Source organism: Gordionus sp. m RMFG-2023, chromosome 1 (genome assembly GCF_954871325.1).
Source record: "Gordionus sp. m RMFG-2023 chromosome 1, tfGorSpeb1-WG-v2, whole genome shotgun sequence".
In the NCBI taxonomy this organism is placed as follows: Eukaryota; Metazoa; Nematomorpha; class Gordioida; order Chordodea; family Parachordodidae; genus Gordionus; species Gordionus sp. m RMFG-2023.
In genome coordinates this window covers 55,638,300-55,664,407 of record NC_088775.1, presented here as the reverse complement: position 1 = coordinate 55,664,407, position 26,108 = coordinate 55,638,300, and the positions used below count along the sequence as shown (strand labels likewise).

The 26,108-nt window shown below is 29.6% G+C and overlaps 1 protein-coding gene across 1 annotated transcript in view; it reads right to left on the bottom strand.

Moving 5' to 3' along the window:
• Positions 1-5,604: 5,604 nt before the first annotated feature.
• Positions 5,605-26,108, bottom strand: part of LOC135931252 (importin subunit beta-1-like) — a 90,961-nt gene continuing 70,457 nt past the window's right edge. The window contains exons 20-21 of the mRNA XM_065468226.1: positions 12,698-12,812; positions 5,605-6,296 (exon numbers count right to left, since the gene is read on the bottom strand). Coding sequence (XP_065324298.1) covers positions 6,122-6,296; positions 12,698-12,812 — 290 coding nt within the window. The 3' untranslated portion in view covers positions 5,605-6,121. The remainder of the gene's footprint in view (positions 6,297-12,697; positions 12,813-26,108) is intronic.

The following is a 26,108-nucleotide window of genomic DNA, read 5'->3' as shown; positions in this document are numbered from 1 at the left end:
CAATTCCTTATCTTTCAAGGTATATTCTTGTATCTTCTTTCACATAGTAGGACTACCCTTAAAACCCCACATTAATGTGCGAATCAACGCCTTTTCACCATCTTTATACTCCTCTATAATATTATTACATACCTCTTCATCAACTCCTAAATAAAACATCAGGTAAATGATTTTATTTTCCCTACCTATACTTTAATTCCAAATCAAAATATCCACTAACAATAACCAACGCTGAAGTCTTGGCGACATCATTAATTTTTTATTACCTTTTTTAAACAAATGAATGAGAGGTTTGTGATTAGTATATACCTTAAATTTCTTAGCAAGCATATATTCTTTACATTTTGTCAATCCAAATATAACCGCCAAAGCCTCTGAATATCTCGTTTCCACCTTTTTAAATACCCTCGTCGGTCTGTCCATTATCTCTATCCAATGTAATAAAGCTCCTCTCACTCCTTTGTTAAATGCATCTACCGCTAAAATTACCTTCAAATCACTATTGAAAAATACCAAAACAGGTTCTTTACTAATTTCCAATTTCAACTTTTCAAATGATACTTCCTGAGTATCTTTCCAGTCAAATTGAACATTTTTCCTCAATTACCTATATTAGTGTTGTTAAACGGCTCGATTCAAACAGATTTTTAAAAACGGCTAACTCAATATTTTAGCCAGAAAAATATTGTCTAAGCCTCGAGATTTCGTTAATAGATGTACGTTTGTGCCACCTATGATGCGAATACGTATAAAAACATCCTCCAATCTCTGATTGTGTTATTCAACCGTTATCCCCATAACTAAAACATCATTCATATAATAAAAAATTCCCTCTAAACCCTGAAAAACCGCAGCATAGTACCCTGAAAAATTGACTGAAACATTTAACCCAACCGGTAACAGACAAAAAGTAAATACTCTTTTAAACGTTGTTATTGGCAATAATTTCCTTCTAGACTCTTTCATGGGTAACTGTATGAAAAATCTATTTTGCCCCTTTTAAGTTCGCCAAAATCTCCTCCATTCGTGGTAACGGGTACATAACTTCTACTATTCATGGATTGGGACACGAAAATCCGCACAAATTCTTAACTGACATTAGATTTGTTCACTGGAACAGATGGTGTTGATTAATTAATTATATCCAATAGGACAAAAATTCCCTTACTTACCCAATTATCTAGTTCTTTCTCCATTTCAGCTCTCAAAAATACTCTACGCACTGCACAAAACTGCGGAAAGCACCCCCGTTTTAAACTTATATCCATCTCATAATCCACTAACCTAATTTTTTATCAAAAATTTCCCCATGTTTATTTTTCAAATCCATAACTGCTTTTTGCAAATCCGACAAATTTTGATTTACTTCAATTTCTTCCACTACTATCTTGTACTCAAATATTAACTAATTTAGCTGGTATAATTTCTAACACCAGCCATTTATCCCTTTCAAATTTTATTTCTTCCAACTAATGATTATCCAGATATTTTATTGTACCATTATTTTCCCATCCAAATATCTCCTTAAACTTCAAACCTTAGCTATTTCTTGAATATATTTCTTAACAACTTGCATATTTCCACCAACCCAATTGCCTTCCCCGCTTACTACCATTCCCACATTGGTATCGTTTATGCCATGTATTATATCCTTCTGATCCCCATTTCTATTTTCACACTTCCTTCTTCCCAATGCCCTCGTATTAATTTCTTCTTGATTACACATTCCTTTACTTTCTGCATTATATTTCCACTTTCAAATCTCCCCAAAAATATTTCATAAATTTTTAGCAAGTCCAATTTTCACTATCCAATTCCACCCCATTACCGTTTCCACCTCCTTCTCTACAACCCATAAGTTTAATTACCCCCACCACCACTGGTAAATTGACTCTCCCTAAAACTACCATATCAGATCCATCACTGTTTTACAGTCATTTTATCTTTTATTATACCTATATTTGGCCACAATTTACTTAACAACTCATAACCCATAACCGAGATCGTCGCTCCCGTATCTAATAACATAACTATTTCTTTATTTCCGACAGTCACCTTTACCCTTGGACATGAATCAAAATTCATACCATTTTCTACCATCAATTTTGGACTTACATCACTTACAATCTCGATTTCCTTTAAATTCTTTCTAAAAAATTATTTTTTAGCAACCCTGACTTTTTATACCATTCCAGATTTATTTTATTATTTTCCACAATTACATCATCCCTCCCACTCAGATTTATTTCTTTTACGTCGTTTTCACTAACTTTGTATATTAAACCCCTACTCCATTCCCTTTCCGCATCCCTCTTATTTATTTGCCTCCAAGAATCTCCCGACGCGATTCCCTAATATATCCCCTTTTCCATCATACAGTCATCCAACTAGACAATCTTTAGAAAAATTCTCAATTTCTCGACATTTGAAGCATGTGGCATTCCCAAAATTATTTCTTTCATATGCACTTTTCCGTTCATTTTTACATATTCATCAGCTGAAAATAGTTTGGAATGTCCTTGTTCTAACATTTATCTTAAGTATGTCCAATTCCACATTTTTTTTGTTTTTTACCTAATAGCTTTTATACCGGAGCATAACATTCTTCTGCATTATGCCCTTTATTTTCATATCTTTTAAAATTCTTTGGTTTTTTCTTCATTAAAATCCTTGCTTACAATTTTCTTTTTCTTAAGATCTTCAATTTCTATCTTTTATTACCATACATTTTATATTTATTATTTCAATTTCATTATCTTCAAATCCCAGATTTTTATTTCCGTCTTAATTTCATTTATTTTTCAGAATTTATGATATTTTGTTTATTAATAATAATTCCAAATTTTCTATTTTCAGAATTGCTAAAAATATTTGTTTTTAATATTCCATTTTTTCTTCATATCACACATTTTATTAAATAATTTTTATCTAATTTTTCAGTTATTTCTATTTATCTTTGTTTTAACATTCTTATTTTATTTGCTCCATTTCTTTTTCTATACCAAAAATAAATTATAAACCATAATATTAAAATTTTTGCCACTCCAAAGTAAATACCTAACTGAGAAACATTTTTAATCTTAAAATAGTTAAGTTTTTATTAAACCCTACAAATTCTTTAAAAATAAACTAATTAATAATTTTATTAAAATAGTAAATGATAAAAAGCTAATGCAATTATATCTAAAATTATTATCAAACAATACATTAAATCAGAGTTGTTAACGCTCCTTTTTAAAAGTAGCTAGCTCCCGCTACTACCTTCTCAAAAGGTAGCTCGCTCCAAGTAATGGTGGCCACTCCATAACCGCTCCTTTGATTTCGATTTTTTTTAGAAAGTACACGAAACAAAATCATATTTTTTTACCAAAAAGTTTTATTTATAATAAATGATCTATCAAAATATTTATAATCTTTTATTAACCTTTAAAAATAATAAATTTTCTAAATTAGAATCTAACAAACATCCACGCCTCTTCCCTAAGACCTGTTTTGCAATACTAAATAAGTGCTCTATATATAGGAGCACTAGAGGGAAGCGGGTTATTGTATTTTATAACAATATTTTCAGGTATAAAAAAGGAGGCTGAACAAGTAATGAGAAAATTAAAATAAATATTAAAATATATTCAAAAAAGCATCATATCTAACAACCCAAGCTCAACTATAATGAATTTCCCAAAAATAATTATAAACATTTTTAAAAAAAATATTCTAAAATAAAAAAAAATAGTTATTATTTCGTAAAGAAAGATTTTTTACTTTTAGATGCTTTTTTAGATTGGAGCTGCTCACTTTTGAAAATGATATACTTTTACTTAAACACTAAAGTCATTTTGCCCTTAAATTTGTTTGATCATTTGGATCAACATCTTTTAGAAGTTTAAAATATTTTTTGTATGATGAAAATTGAAATTCGATTTCTTCTTCTATGATCTCTAAATCCATAATATCGAAAACTATTTTTTATTATACATCTATAAAATAAATATTAATATGACTTAAGATTTTCCACAAAATTTTTAATATAAAAATGAAAAACTTTGATGTTTAATATTTAAAAGATTAGAAGAAAAACCAATATAAAACTCATCTCAACATTTACTAATGGATAAATTTAAATAGAATAAAATTTTTATGGAATTTTAATTAACAAATATTATTAATATAATTTAATTTATACCATAAATTTAAAGGAGCGGTGGAGCGGCGCTCCTCCACTTCAGCCCTAAAAGGAGCTAGCTCCCGCTCCTCATTTTTAAATTTGAAAAAATGTAGCGGCGCTCCGGGAGTGCCAAACTTAACAACTCTGCATTAAATTCCTAATAAAATACAAACATTTAACCTTTTATTTCCCACTTTGATTCGTCTTTATAATATTCAATGGTTTGTGATAATAAAGTTTTAGCTAGTTTTTATTTGTCGTTATGCTGCAAAAACGTTTTATTTTCTAGAAGAGAACGGCACCACTTTTTACAACTTTGTTGGTGTATGCTAATACACTAATACTTACTTAATTAGAATTAGACGCTGGTACACAATAGTTTTTTTATATTTTATATGTTGATTTTCAAACAAAATAATAATTCTTTAGGCCAATATTATTTTTACATAAAAACAATACACCTCCTCATCAAGCTTTTTAACACCACTTGATGTTGGCCTATTTGGTGATACTTGATTTAAATCAGGTGTAAAATTTATGCAATAAGAATAACTTAAAAATTTAACCTATCCATTTTGTTTTTGCAAGCTAAGGCTCATTTTCCCTATTTCTGAATCTTGGCATCTTAATCATTTCTTCTATCAAATTAACTACATTTACATTTTATCCTTCTCCATATGAAGTGCGTTGGCGCTATATTTCTGCAGACATGAATATATAGATTTTTAAAACCGATAGTGGCTTGAACAACTGTTATTTCTCTCCCATTACATTTTTATAGTCAGGATGGGGGAGGGAGGCAGTTGTAAAAAAAATTTTTTGGGTGGGGGGGGGGCAGTTTGAAGATCCCTTTCACCCTAAATAAGACTAGAATCAGTCCTGTTGAGAAAAACGAAGATAACTAATTCATTAATATCATTTTTGATTAATATATAATCTTGTTATAGGTAAAAATGAGTAGTTATTTCTTTCATCTATGATATTGTAGTCTATTTTTTTCTATCGATTCATGAAAGGTTCATTATTATATTTTGAAATTAGTGTTATTCTGTACTAAATATTATCTATGTTGATAAAAATAATTTTGACATTTAATAAGAATATTAAAAATTAATTTCTTTAGAAATAAAACTTCTCAATTAATAGTCTTTGTTACATGGATTTAAATTATTAGAAAAAATATTTATTTATATTCATAATCACTAATGAATTTTATATATTTATTATAAAAAAACTAGGTCTTTTTTGCATTTGAGGTAGTCAAAAAATACTACAGAATAATATATTGATGCCAATAATAAATATGACATCATTATTTTTCTTCTAACTTAAAAATGAACTTCAGATTTTTCCCAAATAACATTAACTAGGATAAGAATTTTATTTTACAAAAAGATAATTATGGATTAACAGTTATGGGACGGCATAAAGTAACAATTTTTATTATGATTGGAGTAGCTATTTAAAATGTGAAAAAAAGGTTAAGCAAAAGGGTTGATACATAGATAATTATTTATAGTGTATGCTTATTTATATAAATTTATAAAATTACAAAACATTTCTCATTCATTTTTTAAAGAAAAGTGAGAAATACAAAAATTAAATAAATGCAATTCTTAAATCGGAAATTTAGGTTTAAAACAACTTCGAACTTACAAAAATCTGATTAATGTAAGATTTTAAAATATCGACCATAACATATTATATAATTTATATGAGAAAGTCATTTATGTATTTTTTTAGGCAATAAAGATTTCCTAATTTTTCTATTTAACTTGAAAATTTAACGATATAGGATTCAAAAAAATTAACAATAATAATCTGATAAAATAATTAGATCAAAAAAAATGGATAAAAATATGGCAGATTAATAATCCAATAGAGGTTAATAAGCTTTCTCCAATCTTAATATTATATCGTAAGCTGTATCGCGCTTGTTTGTGGTTTTAATGCGAGTTATTTAATAGAGTTAATGTCACATTTTTTGACTAGTCTGATTTGTCGCAATGCCCAGCTGATGGATGCCCTGTGTTTTTTATCTTTCACGTTCTTCATGGAGATAAAAAATTTGTTCAACGTTTCCGTGTCTATCAAAATTTGTACCTTAGGGCCAAAGGTATTGCATAAATCCCTTATTTAAAATATATATTTAAATTAGAGTATAAAAGGGTAATATAAAATTCGTCAATTGATAATTTTATATTTATGAGGTATTTTGATAAACTTCTTTTTTTTGATGATACTTGATTTTATTAAATTTCTTTTTACATAAAACGTAGTTAAAAAAATATAATTTATAAATTTATAATTATATAATTAAAAATAAAATTCTATAATTGAGTCCCCAAAAAGGAACCATAATTGTGTCTAAAAATTTCTATTTGAATTTTGTCGAATAAAAAGAATTCTCTGGGTTCATTTGTGAAAAGTCATATTTTATTACCCAGATTTTTTAAAGACATAAATGTTGATGGCAAAAAGTGCCCATTCGTAGAGGTCACGATTGGAGTGAATATGAAGTTTTTAAAATTTTTATATTTGTTTGTCTTTTTAATTTCTGCCTGTGTTATTAAATTGAAATTTATCTTTGAAGGGAATGATGAGACACATGTGTAATCCTATATAAGTGATATACCGAGGGCCCATGGTATGGTTGTCATACCATCAGGTCTTAAGCCATCTACTTGAGATAAGTTTGATGGTTCAAGATTGTTCGGAATGTGGGCAGCTGTTAGGCTTCTATTTATTACATGGTTTACTGCTGTGTGGCGTTGGTGTCGCCCTTGACTAAATATACAATTAAGGTCATGCCTACTTTTTAAATCAACGGGTAGCATTTGATGCAAGCATGAGACTGTACGATGTCACAACTTAGACGCAAACCAATGGTTACTCTCAGTTGTTCATCTGATAAGAGATTACCAAGGTTACGACTAGGGAGTGATTCTAACGATTCATGACCACCAAGTCTGTCAGATAATTGAAGGAGTTGAATGCAATCTAAAGATGGATTGACTGATATATCTGATTGGTATTTCGAGATTAAAGGTGTGAAAATTTTTTGTGCGTGATGATTGATGGTAATACGGTGTTAATGAGTGTGTTTGCCTTCCATTTGTCAATAGCGTCGTCTAATAAACGATCGGTAGGGCATATGAAGCCAGAAATCATAGAATTGTTAGATAATCTAGATGATACGAATGATGATAAGGATAAAAGATTGAGTAAAAAATATAAACCGCCTAGTTCCGAAGGTAGCTGAGCAAGTGACCAATTGAATGAGTTTAAATTCATGTTAAAAATTTTTTTTAGAAATATTTTAAATTTATCCTGAATTATAGATATAAATTCGTTGTTTTTGAAAAAAGATTATGATCGGAAAATGTGCAAAAATTTAGGTTTATAAAGGCATTTGCGTATTGAATTTGGTGTGCTGGTAGGTGACATAGAATGTGATCCATGCTGTAAAAGCTTTTAAAAATGTTATGAAGGAAATCTTCTGACTTGGTAGCATTAGCTAATTGGGGCCCAAGTAGAGTTAAACTATCGGGAGCAATGTAGCCTTCCAACTTGGCATATTGTTTAAGAAACATAATTCTGTTATGTTGAGTACCAGGCCGATAGCTTGGGAATTGATTTCCGGTGTTTTAAGGCGGTAAGTACATTAGCTGAAGCCACAGATGGTCCCATCGTATAAATACCATAGATTAAGATCTAGGTTGAAATTTTGTTTGATTTGGTAGATGAGATAATGGATTCCAAAAAAAAAGAGGTCCTAATGGATCCCCTTGTTGGATGCCCTCTTGGGATAAAATCTTAAAAGATCCATATGACAAAGGCGTCTGAAAGCCATATGAAGATTCAATAAATTTAGAGTAACAGGGAAAAGTTTCATAAAAGAATTTAAAAAATGAGGTACGATGTAAGCTATTGAAGACATTTTTGAAATGTTTACATATTAGAGTCTGGTGGCGGGTTTTCTAAGTAAATTCTTAAGGTATGAGCCGCTATTTCGCAGCCGCCCTTGATCCCAAAACCTAGCTGATAAGAGTTTAATATGTTGACAGCATCATGTTTGATTATAATTTTGGCTATTAATCTTCTGAAAAAGGAGTCTACTGCAATGAGACGGGTACCACCATCTGGCTTAGATAAATCAATTAGAGGTGCACAAAAAGGATTTGGTGAGTTTGTATTGGGTTATCATTATTAATTATGTTATTACAAAACTTGATGACAGAACTATGGGAAGGATTTTTTGAATTAAGTATTGAAAATAGGAGGGTCTGAAACCATCAAGACCACCTGATGAATTTTTTTTGAAAGAATTGATAGCATTGGCTATTTCATCACTGGTAAAAATTACAGTCTGGTGGATTCATGAGAAAAATATCCTTCATAATCTTTAACTGATATTAAAAGAAAAAAAAATATTCAACGAATATTTATATATTTTTTTATATAAGATTTAATATTATATAAATTTTTTTAATATATATTTATTTAAATTATGTGCTCATAAAAATGATATTTGCATTCAAATATTTTTATTTTTAATGTAAAAAATAATTAAATAAAAGTATCAAAATGTATCTTAAAAGTTATAGATTTCTTTAAAATAGTATCTAAATATTTTAACACCTCTGATCAAATTATATAATATAGCTATTTGAGCCCTACCATATCACGAATCCCAAAAGCAGCCCTTAAATTAATTTATCCTTTTTATATCAAAATCATTAATAATATTTTACAAAATCCAGAAGATCTAATTTGGAGAAAATTAATATATTTCCCAATATTAATATTATCAAATCCACCAAAAGATAATCCAACCCCACTATGCCAAACCATCAAAGAAAGAATTGAAAACTTTGATCTTAATTTTGAAAAATTAACATCAAATATCAACGATCCTAATTCCAAAAGTCACCATAATTTTACATATTTTTAAAATGGATGTATCTAAATTTAATAATTTTATAAATAATTTTAGTAAGCTAACTCTGGATAATAAAAAAACCATAGTCTGGAAATTTTTTGCGAAAGAATTAGAAAATTTTTTACTGCTCTAAGATATAAAACTGCAGAAGTTGAATTTGAATTCGAGGAATATCAAAGAAAATGTCTAAGTACAATAGATTTAACATCAGACATGTTAGATCTTGACAGCATTGATCCATACTACCCGTTTTCAAATTGGCAATTCCAATGATAATAATAACAATAATTCCATGTATATGTAAACCTTAAAATTAAATGTCCCAAACCCAACACATTGGCATTGTATATTAATTAAGCTAGAAAGCATATCTGTTAATTAATAATGTTTTGAAAAGAATTGGGAAGCATTTTCTCAAATTATGAATCTGATCTGGTAGAAGAACTATTAGCATTTCTTTCAAAATTTAAAGAAACTGTCGAATTTCTTTCAGTAGAAAAAGGGCCTACTTTAAACTGGCGTTACTTTTTAGAAGTGAAATTGAAACACATTTAATATTAAATGATAGTGATAGTACTGAAATTATTTCACTTAAGGAAAATATACTAAAAAAACTTGCGTTACGATTTCCGGTTTGTAATCTGCAAGTAATATTATATAAGTATATTCTTTTATTTTTTATTTAAAATTAACTAGGTATTGGCTTCTCTTTTAGATCCAAGATTTTAAAAATTGACAATTGTGTCAAAGTATTTAATAGAGCAAAATTGCTCAGCTTCAGAATTTATAATAAAACATCTTAAACTTATAGAGAATGATGATAATCAGGTAGTAAATATAGCTAATGAGGATGAAGATGAATTATTAAATTCAAGTTATTTGACAAAATTGGCAAATAAACATTCAACAAATATAAATTATGATTCCAAGTTAGGTGACTTAGAACAAGAATGCACAGTTTTCTTGGAAAACGAGATTCACAAGATATGGAGGTTCTAAATTTTTGGAGAGAAAAGAAGAGTGAACTTCCGAATCTTTCCAGGCTCGACAAGAAAATTTTTTGCATTCCGGCGACTAGCACACCTAGTGAAAGAGTTTTCTCTACCGCTGGATTGACGTTAAATTCAAGGAGATCATCATTATGTCCCGAAAATTTAAATAAAATAATTTTTATACAAGATATTATAAAATTACGAAATCGATTTATAAGTTTTCTATTAAATGAATATTAAAAAATATGCCGAGATATCTGTAGAATAGTGCATATTTATTTGTTTTTTTAAAAAAAATTAATAAGCAATTAAAAAAATTTATGTTATAAAAATTTATAACAGCGCCGATTTACGCCGATTTTAATGACGGCGGCTAAAAATCGGCGCGCCGTCAGCTGTCGATTAGATTTTTGAAAATTGTGCCGGCCGCCGATAGTTTCGTCGGCGCAAAGGTCTACCTATAATAAATTCAAAGATAAATATCACTTTCGGAGAAACCTTAACCGCTATTAAATCTTTTCCAAACGATTCTTCCAGGACTGGATTACCTTCGACCCTCATTTATTATTGACCTCTTGGGTTTAGACAGTTCCGAATTTCTACTTAATTCTTTAACGAAAATTTTTAATCTTATTATCAACGGGAAATTACCACATAAACTAGCACCAATGTGCTCGACTAATTGCGCTTGAAAATCAAGTGAGTCCAATAGCTATTGGAATTTTCTACCGACGAACCATTTCAAAAATTATTTGTAATCGACTCAAATCTACAATAACCTTAAGCTTAGCTCCTTACCAAGTGGGATTTGGAGTAAAAGGAGGATGTGAAGCCGCAATTCATTGCAGTCGACTAATCCAACCTCAAACCTGTAGATTATATAGCAAAATTAGACATCTTTAATTCAATTAATAGGAATAAAATGATCGATACTTTCTTGGAAACATTTACTGACTACCACAATTACATCCATCTTAGCTATGGCATTCCTTCCTTACTCAAATTTAATGATTATATTATTTATTCTGCAGAAGGCCTTCAACAGGGTGACACATTAGGACCACTACTTTTTTGCTATATCCTTAAACACCTAATAAGTGATATTCCTCTTTCATGTAAACTCAATCCACATGTTTGGTACCTTGACGATTGTACTATATCGGGGACCATTTCTTCAATCCAGAATTGTCTAGATATAATCAACAAACACTTTGATGAACTTAATTTATCCTTAAATATAAATAAATGCGAAATTTATCCTTCTCCGCCTCCAACAGACACCATATTAGATAACTTTAGACGGATACCCTTACAAGATTTCAGTATATTAGGAGCCCCATTGGGAGGTGCAGAGGGAGTTTTTAATTTTTTAAATAATTACCTTAAATCACTATTCCCCAAACTATCTATCTTAAAAAAATTACCCATCCATCAAGAATATTACATTCTCAAAAACGCCCTTTTAATACCACAAATCTAGTAATGTTTAAAAACTTCTGGTGCCTTCTCTTTTGAAATTCTTTTAAAAAAATATGAACAAAAGATACTATAAATGATGACAAAGTTATTAAACATCAAACTCGATTTTAACTCATGGCTTCAAGCAACTCTCCCTCGTAAATCCGGAGGAATAGGCCTAAGATCGGCATTAAGTATAGCCCTTGTTTCCTTCATCTCATCAACCTTATCAGTAAAAAATATTACCTCGCAAATTATTACCATCGATAAAGATAATTTATGAAGTCTTACGTTGTTGAAATATTAATGTCTTACCAAACACAGCCCCACCAGATTCAACGAAACAAAAAGATTGGTATCTCGTTCTTTAGCTTACCTCAACTTGAGCGATGATCACCAATATAAATCCCTCCTGAGATCTCTTAATTTCAACAACTCTGGCCATGAATGGTTAGATTCATATCCCAGTATTTTAAATAACCAGCTAATAGATAACGACGCTTTTCGTTATGCAATCAATTTACGCTTGGGCGTACCTTTCCTAAACCATTATATTTGCATTCAAGCAATCAATCGGCAGACGCGTATGGGAGACAACGGCTCGTTCCGGTTTGAAGCCTTAGTCCTTTGTATGTTGAGCAGAAGTGTGGACATAAAGACCAGGACAAAAATACCCAAATTATAATATTTTAAATATTTAGAAAAAATTATTCATTTCTTCCATATATATGGTTTATTCTTCACTAATTTTTTTTTTTTACTAATGACAATATGCAGATACTGTGCATTTTTACACAAATTTTTATAAAAACAATATGAAGTACTGGTGAAATGTTTAGATATCGTCTAAGTGTATTACTACACGTTCATGGTAGGCCTGATGTGAGCCAGGTTAATCTAAGCGTAAGAGCAGATTATGAGAAATATTTAATTTTATTAGACACCAAACCCACTACAACCAGTTAAATCACTTAGGACTGCAGAGAAGAAGCCAATAAGTATCTAGTTTTTACCGAAATAAGCGATTTATATAAAATATAATTATATTTTGATGATGTATGTATTTATGCAATAATATAATTAATTCATAGGTTACAGTTCACTCATATGCATTTATAATTAAGTGAGAAAGATTGTTACCCTATGAGGCTACAAGCATGTATGAGTAAGGTTTCGCTACTTTCGATGTCTTTGGCAATTGTTTCGACAAAATTTATCACGTTACCTAGATATGGTTCCACTAATTTCAAAGGGCCTAATAGAATATCGAAATACGTAAATAAATTTATATTTCTAATTAATCACAAAATCTCACATCTATTTTAAATCTGTATAAGTGTATATTGGGTAGAAATTTCATTGGTTTTAACCAGAGTTGTTAAGGAGCGCCGCTACCTTTTTTCAAAAAAAACTTAAAATTGGGGAGCGGGAGATAGCTCCTTTTAGGGCTGGAATGGAGGAGCGCCGCTCCACCGCTCCTTTAAATTTAATGTATAAATTAAATTATTTTTTAAATATTAATAAATTATTTCCGAAATAATTTAATAAAATGAAATTTTATTTAATTAAAATTTATCCATTATTAAATGTTTAGCCGAATTTATATTGGTTTTTCATCTAATCATTTTAAATATTAAACATCAAGTTATCTTTTTTATATTGAAAATTTTTTGGAAAATCTTTTAAGTCATATTAATATTTGTTTTATAGTTTTAGATATTATGGATTTAGATATCATAGATGAAGAAATCGAATTTCCATTTTCATCATACAAAAAATATTTTAAACTTCTAAAAGATGTTGATCCAAATGATCAAACAAATTTAAGGGCAAAATGACTTTAGTGTTCAAGTAAAAGTATATCATTTTCAAAAGTGAGCAGCTCCAATCTAAAAAAGCATCTAAAAGTAAAAAATTTTTCTTTTAAATACAAATTAATTTGGAAGATAAAAATACTATTGCGGCTATTATCCATCCTGCATTCAAATTTGGAAATAAAATTTAAATTAATATTTTAAGAAAACAAATTCTTGATTCAATAATTGCTAATAGTACACAAGAACCTTGCAATTATTTGGAAGATTTTTTTGGATTCCATGAAATGGATCATCAGGAAGATAATATATTGGACAAATATTTTTTAAATAATGATACCAAAATTACTATTTTTGACAAATTCCCTGAATTAAAAATATCTTTATAAAATACAATACCCTGCTTCCATCTAGTGCTCCTGTGGAGTGCCTATTTAGTATTGCAAAACAGGTCTTAGGAGAGAGGCGTGGATGTTTGATAGATTCTAATTTAAATTTAGCTAATAAAAGGTTATAAATATTTTGATAGATAATTTAATATAAATAAAGCTTTTTGATAAAAAAAAAATAAGATTTTATTTCGTATACCCTCTAAAAAAATGAAAATCAAAGGAGCGGTTTGGCACTCCATTATTTGGAGCGGGAGCTAGCTCCTTTTAAAAGTGTAGTAGCGGGAGCTAGCTCCTTTTGAGAAGGTAGGAGCGGGAGCTAGCTACTTTTAAAAAGGAGCGTTAACAACTCTGGTTTTAATGATTATCATTTTTGTTATGATTAATAATCATTGAACAACACATGTTAAGTTTTGTTGTTATTGAATGTTGTTTACTAAAAAATAAATTTTTATAATAATTAATTTTTCTATTTAAAAAACAATTGTTACTAAAATATAATTTTTTATTTTAGAATGTTCTGGGGATGTTGCAAAATGTGAAAAGTTTTAGCTTTAAATCCGCAAAGAATATTAAATGTATGCAATTAAAAATTGGGGGAGGGGGGGAATTCCATATTTCCTTGAGGTAACTCTTCTCCTACATATCCAGAATAACAAAAAATGAAGATTATTCCAATATTTAAACCATGTATGATAAATTGCAGAGAGAGGGTTGTGATATAGCATAATGAAGGAAAAGGATATAGTAAGATGAAAGGATTGCTAGGTAAAATCTATTGTGTGGTCAAAAAAATTTAGAAACATTTTAAGAAATGAATATTTTCATTAATATATCAAATAAATAGAAAAATAGTATAATGTAATTCTCACATTATATATTATTATTATTAATTTGAGAATTATACATAAAACACCTAAGATATAATCGTCAAATAAACTTAAAATTAAAAGGCTCCTATTTAATCGCTCGGAATTTAAACTGAAATGATTTGAAAAAAAATCCTTAAACGCTCAGAATAAATACTTAGGCCGTGCCATGGTTCAACATATTATACTAAACAGTAGTTAGTTTGCTTCCTCTAAACAGCCTAAACTACAAACCAAAATATTTATTTAATACAGACTTAACAAACTAAAATAAAATAAAATAGGTATCTTAGTTCAAAATCTGTTTATCCTGGGCTATAGAAATAAATTTCAAAAATAAAACGAACCTGTATAAAATAATTGTCTTGATATAAAATTGAAATGCTCATATTTAAAAATGAATCGCCAAGAAAAATATATGAAACGCTCAGAACTAGTCATTTATACTATTGTTTTAAGATTTCGATTGTATATGATAATATATTTAAAAAAAATATTGGTCCCATCCTGTTCCCCATAAGCTAATATTTCTGGCTACAGGGACATATTTTACGTAATCATTTATTTTATAAATATGGTAATGGTTATATATTTTTCCATTAGGAATAAAATTTAATCAAATTTAATATTATAGAAAATTGAATCATATCATATCTAATTTTAGGTATAACATTTTATTTTGAACTTCTTTGCATGAATTTGGGAAGCTAATGAATAAATATTACCTCTCATTTTCGGAACTTACAATAATCTGATCCCTTAATAATAGAATTAATTATTCTTAGCACTAAATAATCAAATAAACGAAGTGTTCTTCCATATACCGCGATTAAACACATAAACTAAAGTATTTGTACCCATTTGATGCTAATTTTCTGTTTATATAAGCTATAAATCGATAAATTTTCTTTTTCAGATGTTTACAAGAAATAGAAGGTTTCCTTATTTGAATTATTTATTTTGCTTTAAAATTATATTTATTTGAATAGAAGCGTTAGTCATGTGTCACAATACTTTAAGCTCCGCATTCGTCTATTATAAAATCAGATTTATTTTTATCTATTAGAAAATTGAAATGTGAACAACAGAATTTTGATTTAGAAGGCATATCTTAATTCATTTTGAATAAATTGTACTTTAAAAAAAATATGATTTTTTTTATTAATGTATTGTAATATAGTATATGGTGAATTCCATATCAAATCAACAAAAAAAAGTCGATTTTCAACCCGACCCTCTTCAATTTTTCTTAAATTTTGTATACTGGTAGTATATACTATAACTAAAAAAAAATGAAATTTTACCTTCCAACAATGTTTACACGCTAAGATATGGCAGTTTAAAGCGCGGAAAAATGGTACTATTTTCAAATATCTCGAGAAATAATTATGTTAGAAAAATAATTTAAATTTTATTTTGTAGCTTAATAAAAGTTCTTTAAAATGACATAAAAATAATTATAATAGAAATATTATTAATATCGATGACCGAATGTATAAAACCGGAAATGGCCATAAAAAAAGGTAGTTTTTCAATTTTTTTTCCTGTAGATAGATATTACACTGCTTTTGTGCCAAATCCTAGATTGAGATGAAAATGGGTCTAGGAGTTATAACCCTTTATATGGCTTAAATTGATCAAATTTAACATATTATCTTCATTTAATGAATACTTATGAAATGTTTATTTAAAAATTATGTCTAAATGATAGGCCCTTACTTTTTTTTATCTTTAAGAAAACTTTTAGGAAGTGGCTGGGATATTTATTTAATACTCAAGTAATATTGTAACTAGAAATTACTTGACAAAATAACTCTAAACATATTTATAACTTTATTTGTCTGAAATAAATTCATTTCAATTGTAGTTTTCGTAACCCCTAATGTGTTAGCTCTTTTTACTTCTTTAAAATCATAATCATAATTTTCTTTTATATTAAAGAAACATAAATTCTCCGAATCGATAATAAAATTATATTATATTATTGGGAAAAAGAAACTAAATTCTCAGAATCGATAATAAAATCATATTATATTATTGGGGAAAAGAAACTAATTCTCAAAATCGATAATATTATTAAACGAAAAAAATAATAAATTCATATTATATTATTGGAGGAAACTAAATTCTCAGAATCGATAATAATAATTCTTAAAAAAATAAAAATTATCGATCCAATTTCAAATAACAAATATTTTATTAATTTCACAATTATTTAACTTAATGAACACAATTAATTTTGTACTGCTCCAATCCTTTCAACTATAAAAAACAAGTCGTTAACACTAAAAGATAAAATTTGCAGTGGATGCCGAAAAAAATTAAAAAATATATCCACGGAACATGACTTACCATTACCATCTATTTCCACAATTCCCGAACAATACATTGATAGAGATGTTTCTATAGAAGTTTTAAATGAGACATTACCGTTTTTAGATGAGACTCCTATTAAAAAAAAGCGAATTAGTGAAAAAAAATATTCTACAAAAAAATTTATTAAAATTCAGAAAAAGATTAAAAAGGATATTTTTAGTATAAATTCAGAGTCAGATCAAGTTAAAAAATATGAATCTGAAATCATAAATCAATTGAAAGAAAAATTTTTAATAACAACTTCTCGCAGCGAAATTAATTTTAACAATTTTACCAAAATCATGGACTGTTAAAAAAATTGAAGAAGAATTTCCCACAACAAATTTTATGGCCAGAACAGCCAAGCAATTAGTTAGGGAAAAGGCTATTCTCTAGAATCCCAATATTATTAAGCCAAGTCGTATTATTTCAGAAGATATTATGGAGAAATTAAAAATTTTTTATAATTCTGAAGAAAATAGTCGGCTTATGCCAGGCAAAAATAATTTTATATCAATGAAAGTAAATGGGGAAAAGGATCAAGTCCAGAAAAGACTAATTTTATGTAATATTAAAGAACTTTTCATTCACTTTAAAAAGACTCATAACGATATACAGCTAGGTCTGAGTAGATTTGCTTTCTTACGACCTAAAAACTGTGTTTTAGCAGGATGTCCATGTACACATACCATGTGTATCTGCACATTACATCAAAATTTTAAACTTATTTTAATAGGTGGAAAATTAAAACAGTTAACAAACGATATTGATCATTATAATTATCCTCCAATCAGCGATTATAAACATTGCATTGCACAAAGTCTTTGCAACCCAGCCCAGCCTGGATGTTATCTAAATAAATGTAAATTTTGCCCCAGATCTTCGAAAATAAAAGAAAGACTGATTATGTTATTTGACGAGAATTCGATCGATTATATAACTTTCAAACAATGGTTAGCCGTTGATAGGAATATCCTCGAAACGCTGACAAAATCAGCAGACGAATTTGTAGATTATTTAATTGTAAAATTAAACAATATGATCCCTCCAACAATCAGTATTTCAAAACTTTTTAAAATCTAATAATGTTGGCGAATTCCTAGTCATTGCCGACTTTTCTGAAAACTACGCATTTATAGTGCAAGACCATGCACAATAGTTCCATTGGACAAATAATCAGTCCACTCTTCACCCATTTATTATTTATTACCGTGAAGACAACACATTAAAACATATAAGTCTTGTGATTATATACGTTTGCTTAAAGCACAATGCAAAGAAAGATTTGATAGATTGACCAAAATTTATTATTTTTCTGATGGGGCCGTAACCCAATATAAAAATAAAAAGAACTTCATAAATCTCTATAATCATGAAAATGATTTTGGTATAAAGGCTGAATGACATTTTTTTGCCACATCTCATGGCAAAATCCCTTGTGACAGTTTAGGGGGTGTTACAAAACGGCTAGCAGCTCGAACTAGCTTACAGCGCCCATACCAAAATCATATTTTGATAAACAATGGATTTATTTAACTTTGCAAAAAATAATATACATGGAGTAAATTATATATTTGTAAGCAATAATGAATATATCAAAAAATCATCTAGAAAACAGGTTTTTTAGAGCAAAAAGAATTTCGGGAACACAAAAGTACCATGCTTTTATTCCTCTAGACGAAAACAAAATAAAAGTCAAAATTTATTCAAATTCTTTGATGATTTAATATATTATAAATATAATTATGAATTATTAATTATATGTAATTATGCATTTCAGACAAATAAAGTTATAAATATGTTTAGAATTATTTTGTCAAGTAATTTCTAGTTACAATATAACTTGAGTATTAAATAAATATCCCAGCCACTTCCTAAAAGTTTTCTTAAAGATAAAAAAAAGTAAGGACCTATAATTTAGACATAATTTTTAAATAAACATCTCATAAGTATTCATTAAATGAATATTATGTTAAATTTGATCAATTTAAGCCATATGTGTAATATCTATCTACAGGAAAAGAATTTTGAAAAAAAAAATACCTTTTTTTATGGCCATTTCCGGTTTTATACATCCGGTCATCGATATTAATAATATTTCTATTATAATTATTTTTATGTATTTTAAAGAACTTTTATTAAGCTACAAAATAAAATTTAAATTATTTTTCTAACATAATTATTTCTCGAGATATTTGAAAATAAATGAGGTGCATTTTGTCAAAAATGTACCATTTTTCCTCGATTTAAACGCCCTTATCTTAGCGGGTAAACCTTGTTGGGAGGTAAAATTTCATTTTTTTCTTAGTTATAATATACTACCAGTATGCAAAATTTAAGAAAAATTGAAAGGGGTCGGGTAACCTTGATTGATTTGATATGGAATTCACCATATATATTACATTAATATATTGCAAAATAGTGTTAAAAAATATTTATATTTTTTTTTTCTCTTTAGCTTTCACCTTTTCTGGTGGTAAGCTCCTTCAACATCTCTCTCCACTTTATGTTATTCATACAATCTCTTTTATCTATTTTATACTTCTTTATATTGGCTCTAACTTTATGGCCCCATTGAAGTTTTGGCCTTCCTCTTTTACGTTTGCCCATCACTTCCAAACTTTCAACTTTATTTCCTATGTAGTTCATAGGCCTTCTCATTGTGTGCCCATACCACCTAAGTCTGTTTACCATTAACTTAGTCTTAATGGGCACTACCTTTAAACTATTTAGTATTCTTGTACTGCGCACCTTATCCTTTCTTGTTACCCCAGCAATCATCCTCAGCATTCTCATCTCCATAGTTTGTAGACTTCTCTCGTCTGATTCTTTGGTTGGCCATGTTTCCGAACTATATAGAATAGTTGGTTGTACTATGGAACTGTAGATTTTTCCCTTTAATTTGTGTGGGATTCTTTTGTCAAATAGCACTCCAGATAAAGATCTCCACTTTAACCACCCTTGATTAATCTTATTCTTTATCTCTTTTTCTATTGTGCCGTTTGTTTGTATAGTGGAGCCCAAATATTTGCAGCTTTCAATTGCGGATATCTGCCAATCATTTATATCAATACTCTCCGTTTCATCTCCTCCTATCACCATATACTCCGTCTTTTCTCTATTTACTTTTAATCCGTGCGTTTCTAGGATATTTATCCAATTCACTAACCTTTCTCTCATTTCATCCTTGGATTCGGCAAGTATCACAATATCATCTGCAAATATCATATTCCAGGGGACTGTTTGAGGTATAGACTGTGCTAATACATCTATTACTGTAATGAAGAGAAGTGGGCTGAGAGCCGACCCTTGATGAACTCCTTCGACTATTGTGAAGCGAGCTGAAGTACCTGCTGTGCTACGGACCATTGTTGTAAGTCCCATATACATATCCTGTATTATTCTTATATATTTTTCGGGAACTTTTTTGTGGCGTAGCGCCCACCAGATAAGTATTCTTGGGATTCCATCGAAGGCCTTTTCTAGATCGAGAAAGACCATGTTAAGCTTTTTGTTCTTTTCCCTGTATTTTTCACTCATTTTCCTAATTGCATGGATAGCATCGGTTGTTGATCTTCCAGGCATAAAGCCAAACTGTGTCTCTCCTATTTCGATTATATCTCTTAATCTTTTTTCTATTATTTTTTCGTATAGTTTTAGACAGTGTGACATTAGTTTTATGCCCCTGTAATTTTGACAATTGTGTGGATCCCCTTTATTTTTGAAGATAGGAACTAGATAGCTCTGCCTCCATTTTTGGGGAACCTCTTCATTTCCAAGTATTTTATTGTACAGATTTGTGAGGAGATGTATTCCATCATCTCCTAGTGCTTTAATGCTTTCTATTGGAATATCGTCTGGACCCCTAGCTTTGTTGTTTTTCATATGCTTGAGGCATGTGATTATTTCTTGTTCTGTTATAGGTTGTACAAGGTTTTGACAAGGCGAGTGTTCATCGAGATGCAATATGTGGGAATTAAAGTTGAGAAGCTCCTGAAAATATTCTTTCTATCTATTCATTATTTCTTTTTCCTTTATTATCAATTTCCCATCTTTATTTTTGATTACTTTCGGAGCTCCGTTTATATCCCTAGAGTTCTTTTCTCGCTGTTTGGCTAATCTGTATATTTTATTTTGCCCTTCTTTGGTATGTAGATCTTCGTACATGTCATCGTATGCCATAGATTTGGCCCTAGCCACCGCCTTTGTAGCTAATCTCTTGGATTTTTTGTATCTTGACTTGTCATCTGCATTTTTGGATTTGTACCATATTTTATAAAGGGCTTTTTTCTCCTGTATAGTGGTTTGTACCTCTTGATTCCACCACCATAGTTCTTTGTGTGATTTGTTGCCTCCTCTTGTCAAGCCTAGCGTCGATTTTGCAGTGTCTATTAATCTGGATGAAAGGTCTGTCCAGATTTTTTCACTGACTTGTGAGCAATTTATTGTTTCAATGTTTGCATTGATTGCAAAGGCATCTGTCATTGTTTTTAATTTGCCCCATTTGATGCATGGTTCCAGTTTTATCTTATTTTGAGTGGATTTATTTGAGATTTGTAAATCGATGATTAGTAGCTTGTGTTGTGCGGCGATATCTTCTCCTGGGATGACTTTGCAGTCTATTACATCTTTTAATCTTCTGCGAGAGATTAGCATGTAATCTATCTGTGTTTTCCTAGTACCACTTTCATATGTTATTAAATGACTGTCTTTTTTCCTATAGTAGGTGTTGGTTAAGGCAAGGTCGAAGGCTTGCACAAATTTCAGTACGTGCTCTCCTTCATCATTTCTTTCTCCGTATCCAAAACCACCATGATGCCTTTTGTAGCTATCTCTTGCTTTCCCCACATGCGCATTTAAGTCACCACCAATTATGACTAGGTCATCCTTAGGGATTTCCATTACAGCTTCATCAAGGATAGCTCTAAAGTCGTCTTTCTCTTCTTCCTTGCAACCCGTTTGAGGAGCATATACTGATAGGATGTGTAGTATTGATTGACCAATGCAGAGTTTTATCTTCATTAGTCTATCAGAGATCCTGTTGACTTCTACTACTGAAGAGGTTAGGTCTTGGCTGAGGATGATGCCGACACCGTTCCTATTGCTAACAAGTCCATTATAGTACAATTTATACCCATCTCCAATCATCAAAGTTTTCTGTCCTTTCCATTTCGTCTCTTGTATGCACGCTATATCAACTTTTCTCTTGTTCAATATTGATGCCAATTCTCTCGTCTTACCTTTAAGCGTCCCAATATTCAAACTTGCCAGTCTTGTCTTCTTTGCTTTGACCTTTACTTTATTTTTCACAGGATTGAGGTCTACACCCTGCGCGTCGCATGGAGGGAACGCCCTAGCTTTCATATTCATATTTTCATTTGTGTCCTTCATTTTGTTTATTGGACAGGTATCCTTAGCACCCGGCTGTCCAGGCCTGTCGGTGACCGGGGTGTCATTTCTAAGCTCCGAAATTCATCATATTTATATAATACCATAAAAGTTATAAAGAAGAAATTTAAAAAAAAAAAACAATTTAAAAAAATAACGTAAGAAATAAATATACTAGAGATAAGATAATAAAAAATATTAATATTTTTCAAATTTATAAATAAGGAACCTGTATCTGTTTATAAAAATTTGTATAAATACTCGACCCGAGCCTCGGGTTGTGTTCAAACATTGAAATAAAATTTTCCGGACGGTCGGGCTTGTAAGATGTTTCCGACCAGAAAAATAAATATTAAAAATACAAATATCTTTTGTTTCACAGAAATGTCAATTAGAATATATATTTTTTTATATATAAACAATTATTTCAACTTTTTCCGACATCAATTATGCAAATAGTTTTTAAATTGGATTGTATTTGAAATTTAATATTTATATTTAAACAGAATAAAAGCTGTATACAAATTAAATAAAATGCCACTTTATATCAACATTGATTAGATTATGGGGGTTAAATATACTTTTATTTAAGATGGCAATATGTGAATAAATATGCAAAATTTATAATTGTTTCTTAGATTGAATCCCTTACCCCTTCTTATAATATACATAACCATCTTCTAAGGGCTGAGTCATTAAAATGCCAAAAATATTCCTAGCTGATGGGTGATAACCACTTTGTCTAGCTACATTACCTAGCTCCTTTGAATCTTTTCAAAACGGTTTCGAAATCCTAAGAAAAAAAATAGATATCTATGCCTTTTATAAATATAAACAAAACATTGCTATCACAATAATTAGGTCCAATTTTTTCTTCAATAAATATTAAAATAATTTTTTAATCAGAATTGGAGTGGAGGTATTGGCCGCTAACGAATTGGTATAGGTATTGAATAAGCCTGTGAGCCGCCGGCAATTTTTATCCCGCTCTACAAAATGAGTTGAGCAGCATTGACAGGCTCACCTTCAATTTTTAATATGGTGATGCGTGGGGTGAAAAATTTCTAAAATGCCATAGTTTATACATTGAACTTATTTTCTACATTTGAATATAAATTTTATCTTTGATTTATATCGAGTTTAATCCATCAAATAGATGATTTTAATTTTTACCCTTACAATTAAAAATGTGATGCAAAAACATATTGGTGAAAAGATATTATTTGAGATCGATAGGAGTGAAGATGAGTTTTTTATAAAAAACAAAATATAATGGCCACTGATGCAGGGTCAATGTTAAAAGATGTATGAGATTGGAGGATTATAAGCATTATTGTTTGAAGCATGGTCTCTATAATTTGATAACAGTTGACAGTATTAGGAAAGAGATAGGAATTCATAATCTCATTAAAAAAATAAGGATAATTTTATATAAATCGATAACTTTACAACCCGACTTTTTTCTAAACTTTGATAATATGAAAATTTTATTAGCAGACATCGAATCCGAAATTTTAGCCTCCTAGTTTTAATGATTTGAAATATAATATCATAAATGAGATTAATTAGCAATATATTAGGTTGATTGCATGATATTTTATTTGTAAATAAAATAAGATTTAATTTCCGAAAAATGATTTCCTCTAACCTAAACATTGACCCAATTATATTAGCTGAAAGGTCGAAAATCATAAAGGGTCACGACTTGTCAGATTGATTTTATTACAACCATAAGAATTATAGCGTTTTTGGGAAACGTCCCATTTTTCAATTTTATGTGAAAATTTGATTATAAAATAAAATTTTTCCATACACTTGTATAAATAAAAGAAAAAATTTTTGAGAAGATTCTATAGAAATAAAAAAATTTAAAAGAAATGAAAGCAAATTTTATTCTATATTCAATATATACGTTTTATGAAAAAGCAAAATTTTACCTAATCATATTTTCAATGAAAGAAGGGAGGTTTCAATTCTAACCCCCCCCCCCCTGTCTACACCAATGAAACTATGATATAATTGTATAACAACTACGATTTTATCATTTTATAACACAACTTGAAATAATAATATATTTGTTTATAATTTTCTAAATTAGCCTTTAATAATTTTCTAAATTAATGTTATTTAAATGCCCACGTCTTTAAATTTTTTTTACTATTATTTTGATTTAAAACGATTACAATTTACAATAAATACTATAAAAATTAAAATTAAAAAAAAACTACATAATTAAAAATACAATTTTATAATTGAGTTCAAAAAGGAACCATAATTATGTCTAAAAATTTCAATTTCGATTTTTAGCGCAATTCTCTGGCTTCGTTTGTAAAAAGCAATATTATATTGCCTAGATTTTTTATATATGTTAATGGCGAAAAATGATCATTTGTAAAAGTAACTATAGGAGTGAATATGAAGTTAGTAAAATTTTTGTATTTGTTAATCTTTTTAGTTCTGCCTGTATTAGTGGGATGGTATTTATAGGGAACAAAGAGACACATGTGTAGTACCATATTAGTGATTTACATGAGGTCTAAGGTATGGTTGTCTTGCCAATAGGTCTTAAACCGTGATAAATTTGTGGGTTCACGATGGTTTAGAATGTGGGCAGCTGTTAAAGCTCAATTTCTTACATGGTTTATTGCTGTATGGCGTTGGTGTCGCCCTTGACTAAATATACAATAAGGTCGTGCCTAACCTTTAAATCGACGGGTGATTTGCATTTAATACAAGCATGATGCCACAATCTAGACATAACCAATGGCTACTCTCAGTTGTTCGCCTGATAAGAGATTACCAAAGTTACGACTAGGGAGTGATTCAAGGCATTGGTGGCCGCCAAGTCTATCAGTTGATTGAAGATGTTGAATGCAATCTAAAGGTGAATTTATTTCGAAATTATAGGTGTGAAAAATTATTTGTGCGTGATGATCGATGTGGTATATGATTGTTAAAGGGACATTAGTCTTCCATTTGTTAATTGCGTCATCTAATAAAAGATGGGCCTGAAATCATAAAATTGTTTGTTAATCTGGATAATTGATGTAAGGATAAAATATTAGTGGCAACTAAACCGCCGAAATTAGAAGGTAACTGGGCGAGTAACCAATGAAATGGGTTTAAGTTTATGTTTAAAAAATATTTTAAATTCATCTTGAATTTTTGATATGAATTAATATGACATTGGCGATTAGGGAGGGGGAGGTGGCACAAGCATCTGGGGTAAATGACAAGTGGGAAGCCATGAAGAAAGCTTAAGTGATGACAACTGAGGAGGTATGTGGATGGACAAAAGGGCCGCCTAGACATAAGGAGACTTGATGGTGGAACCCGGGGGTAGCGAAGGCTGTGGATGAGAAACGGAGGTGTTTCAAAGTATGGTATAATAGCAAAGAAAATAGTGATAACGATATTTACAAGATGACTAAAAGAAATGCTAAGAAATTAATAGCGAAGGCTCAAGAAGAAAAAAGACACGAGTTTGCTAAAGAAATGGAATGCGCTGATAGAATTGGAAATATGGTTCGAATGGCAAAGCAGATGTCAAAAAAGAGGCAGGATGTGATAGGTGTAAAGTGTTTGAAAAATGGAAGGAAAAATGTGATTGATAGTAGTGGTATTAAGAACACCTGGAATATTTAAATGAAAGGACTTTTGAATGAAGAAAATGAATGGGATAATAATGTTAGTTGTGCAAAGGTAGAAGGTCCAGGGTGTAAATTTGGCAAGGACG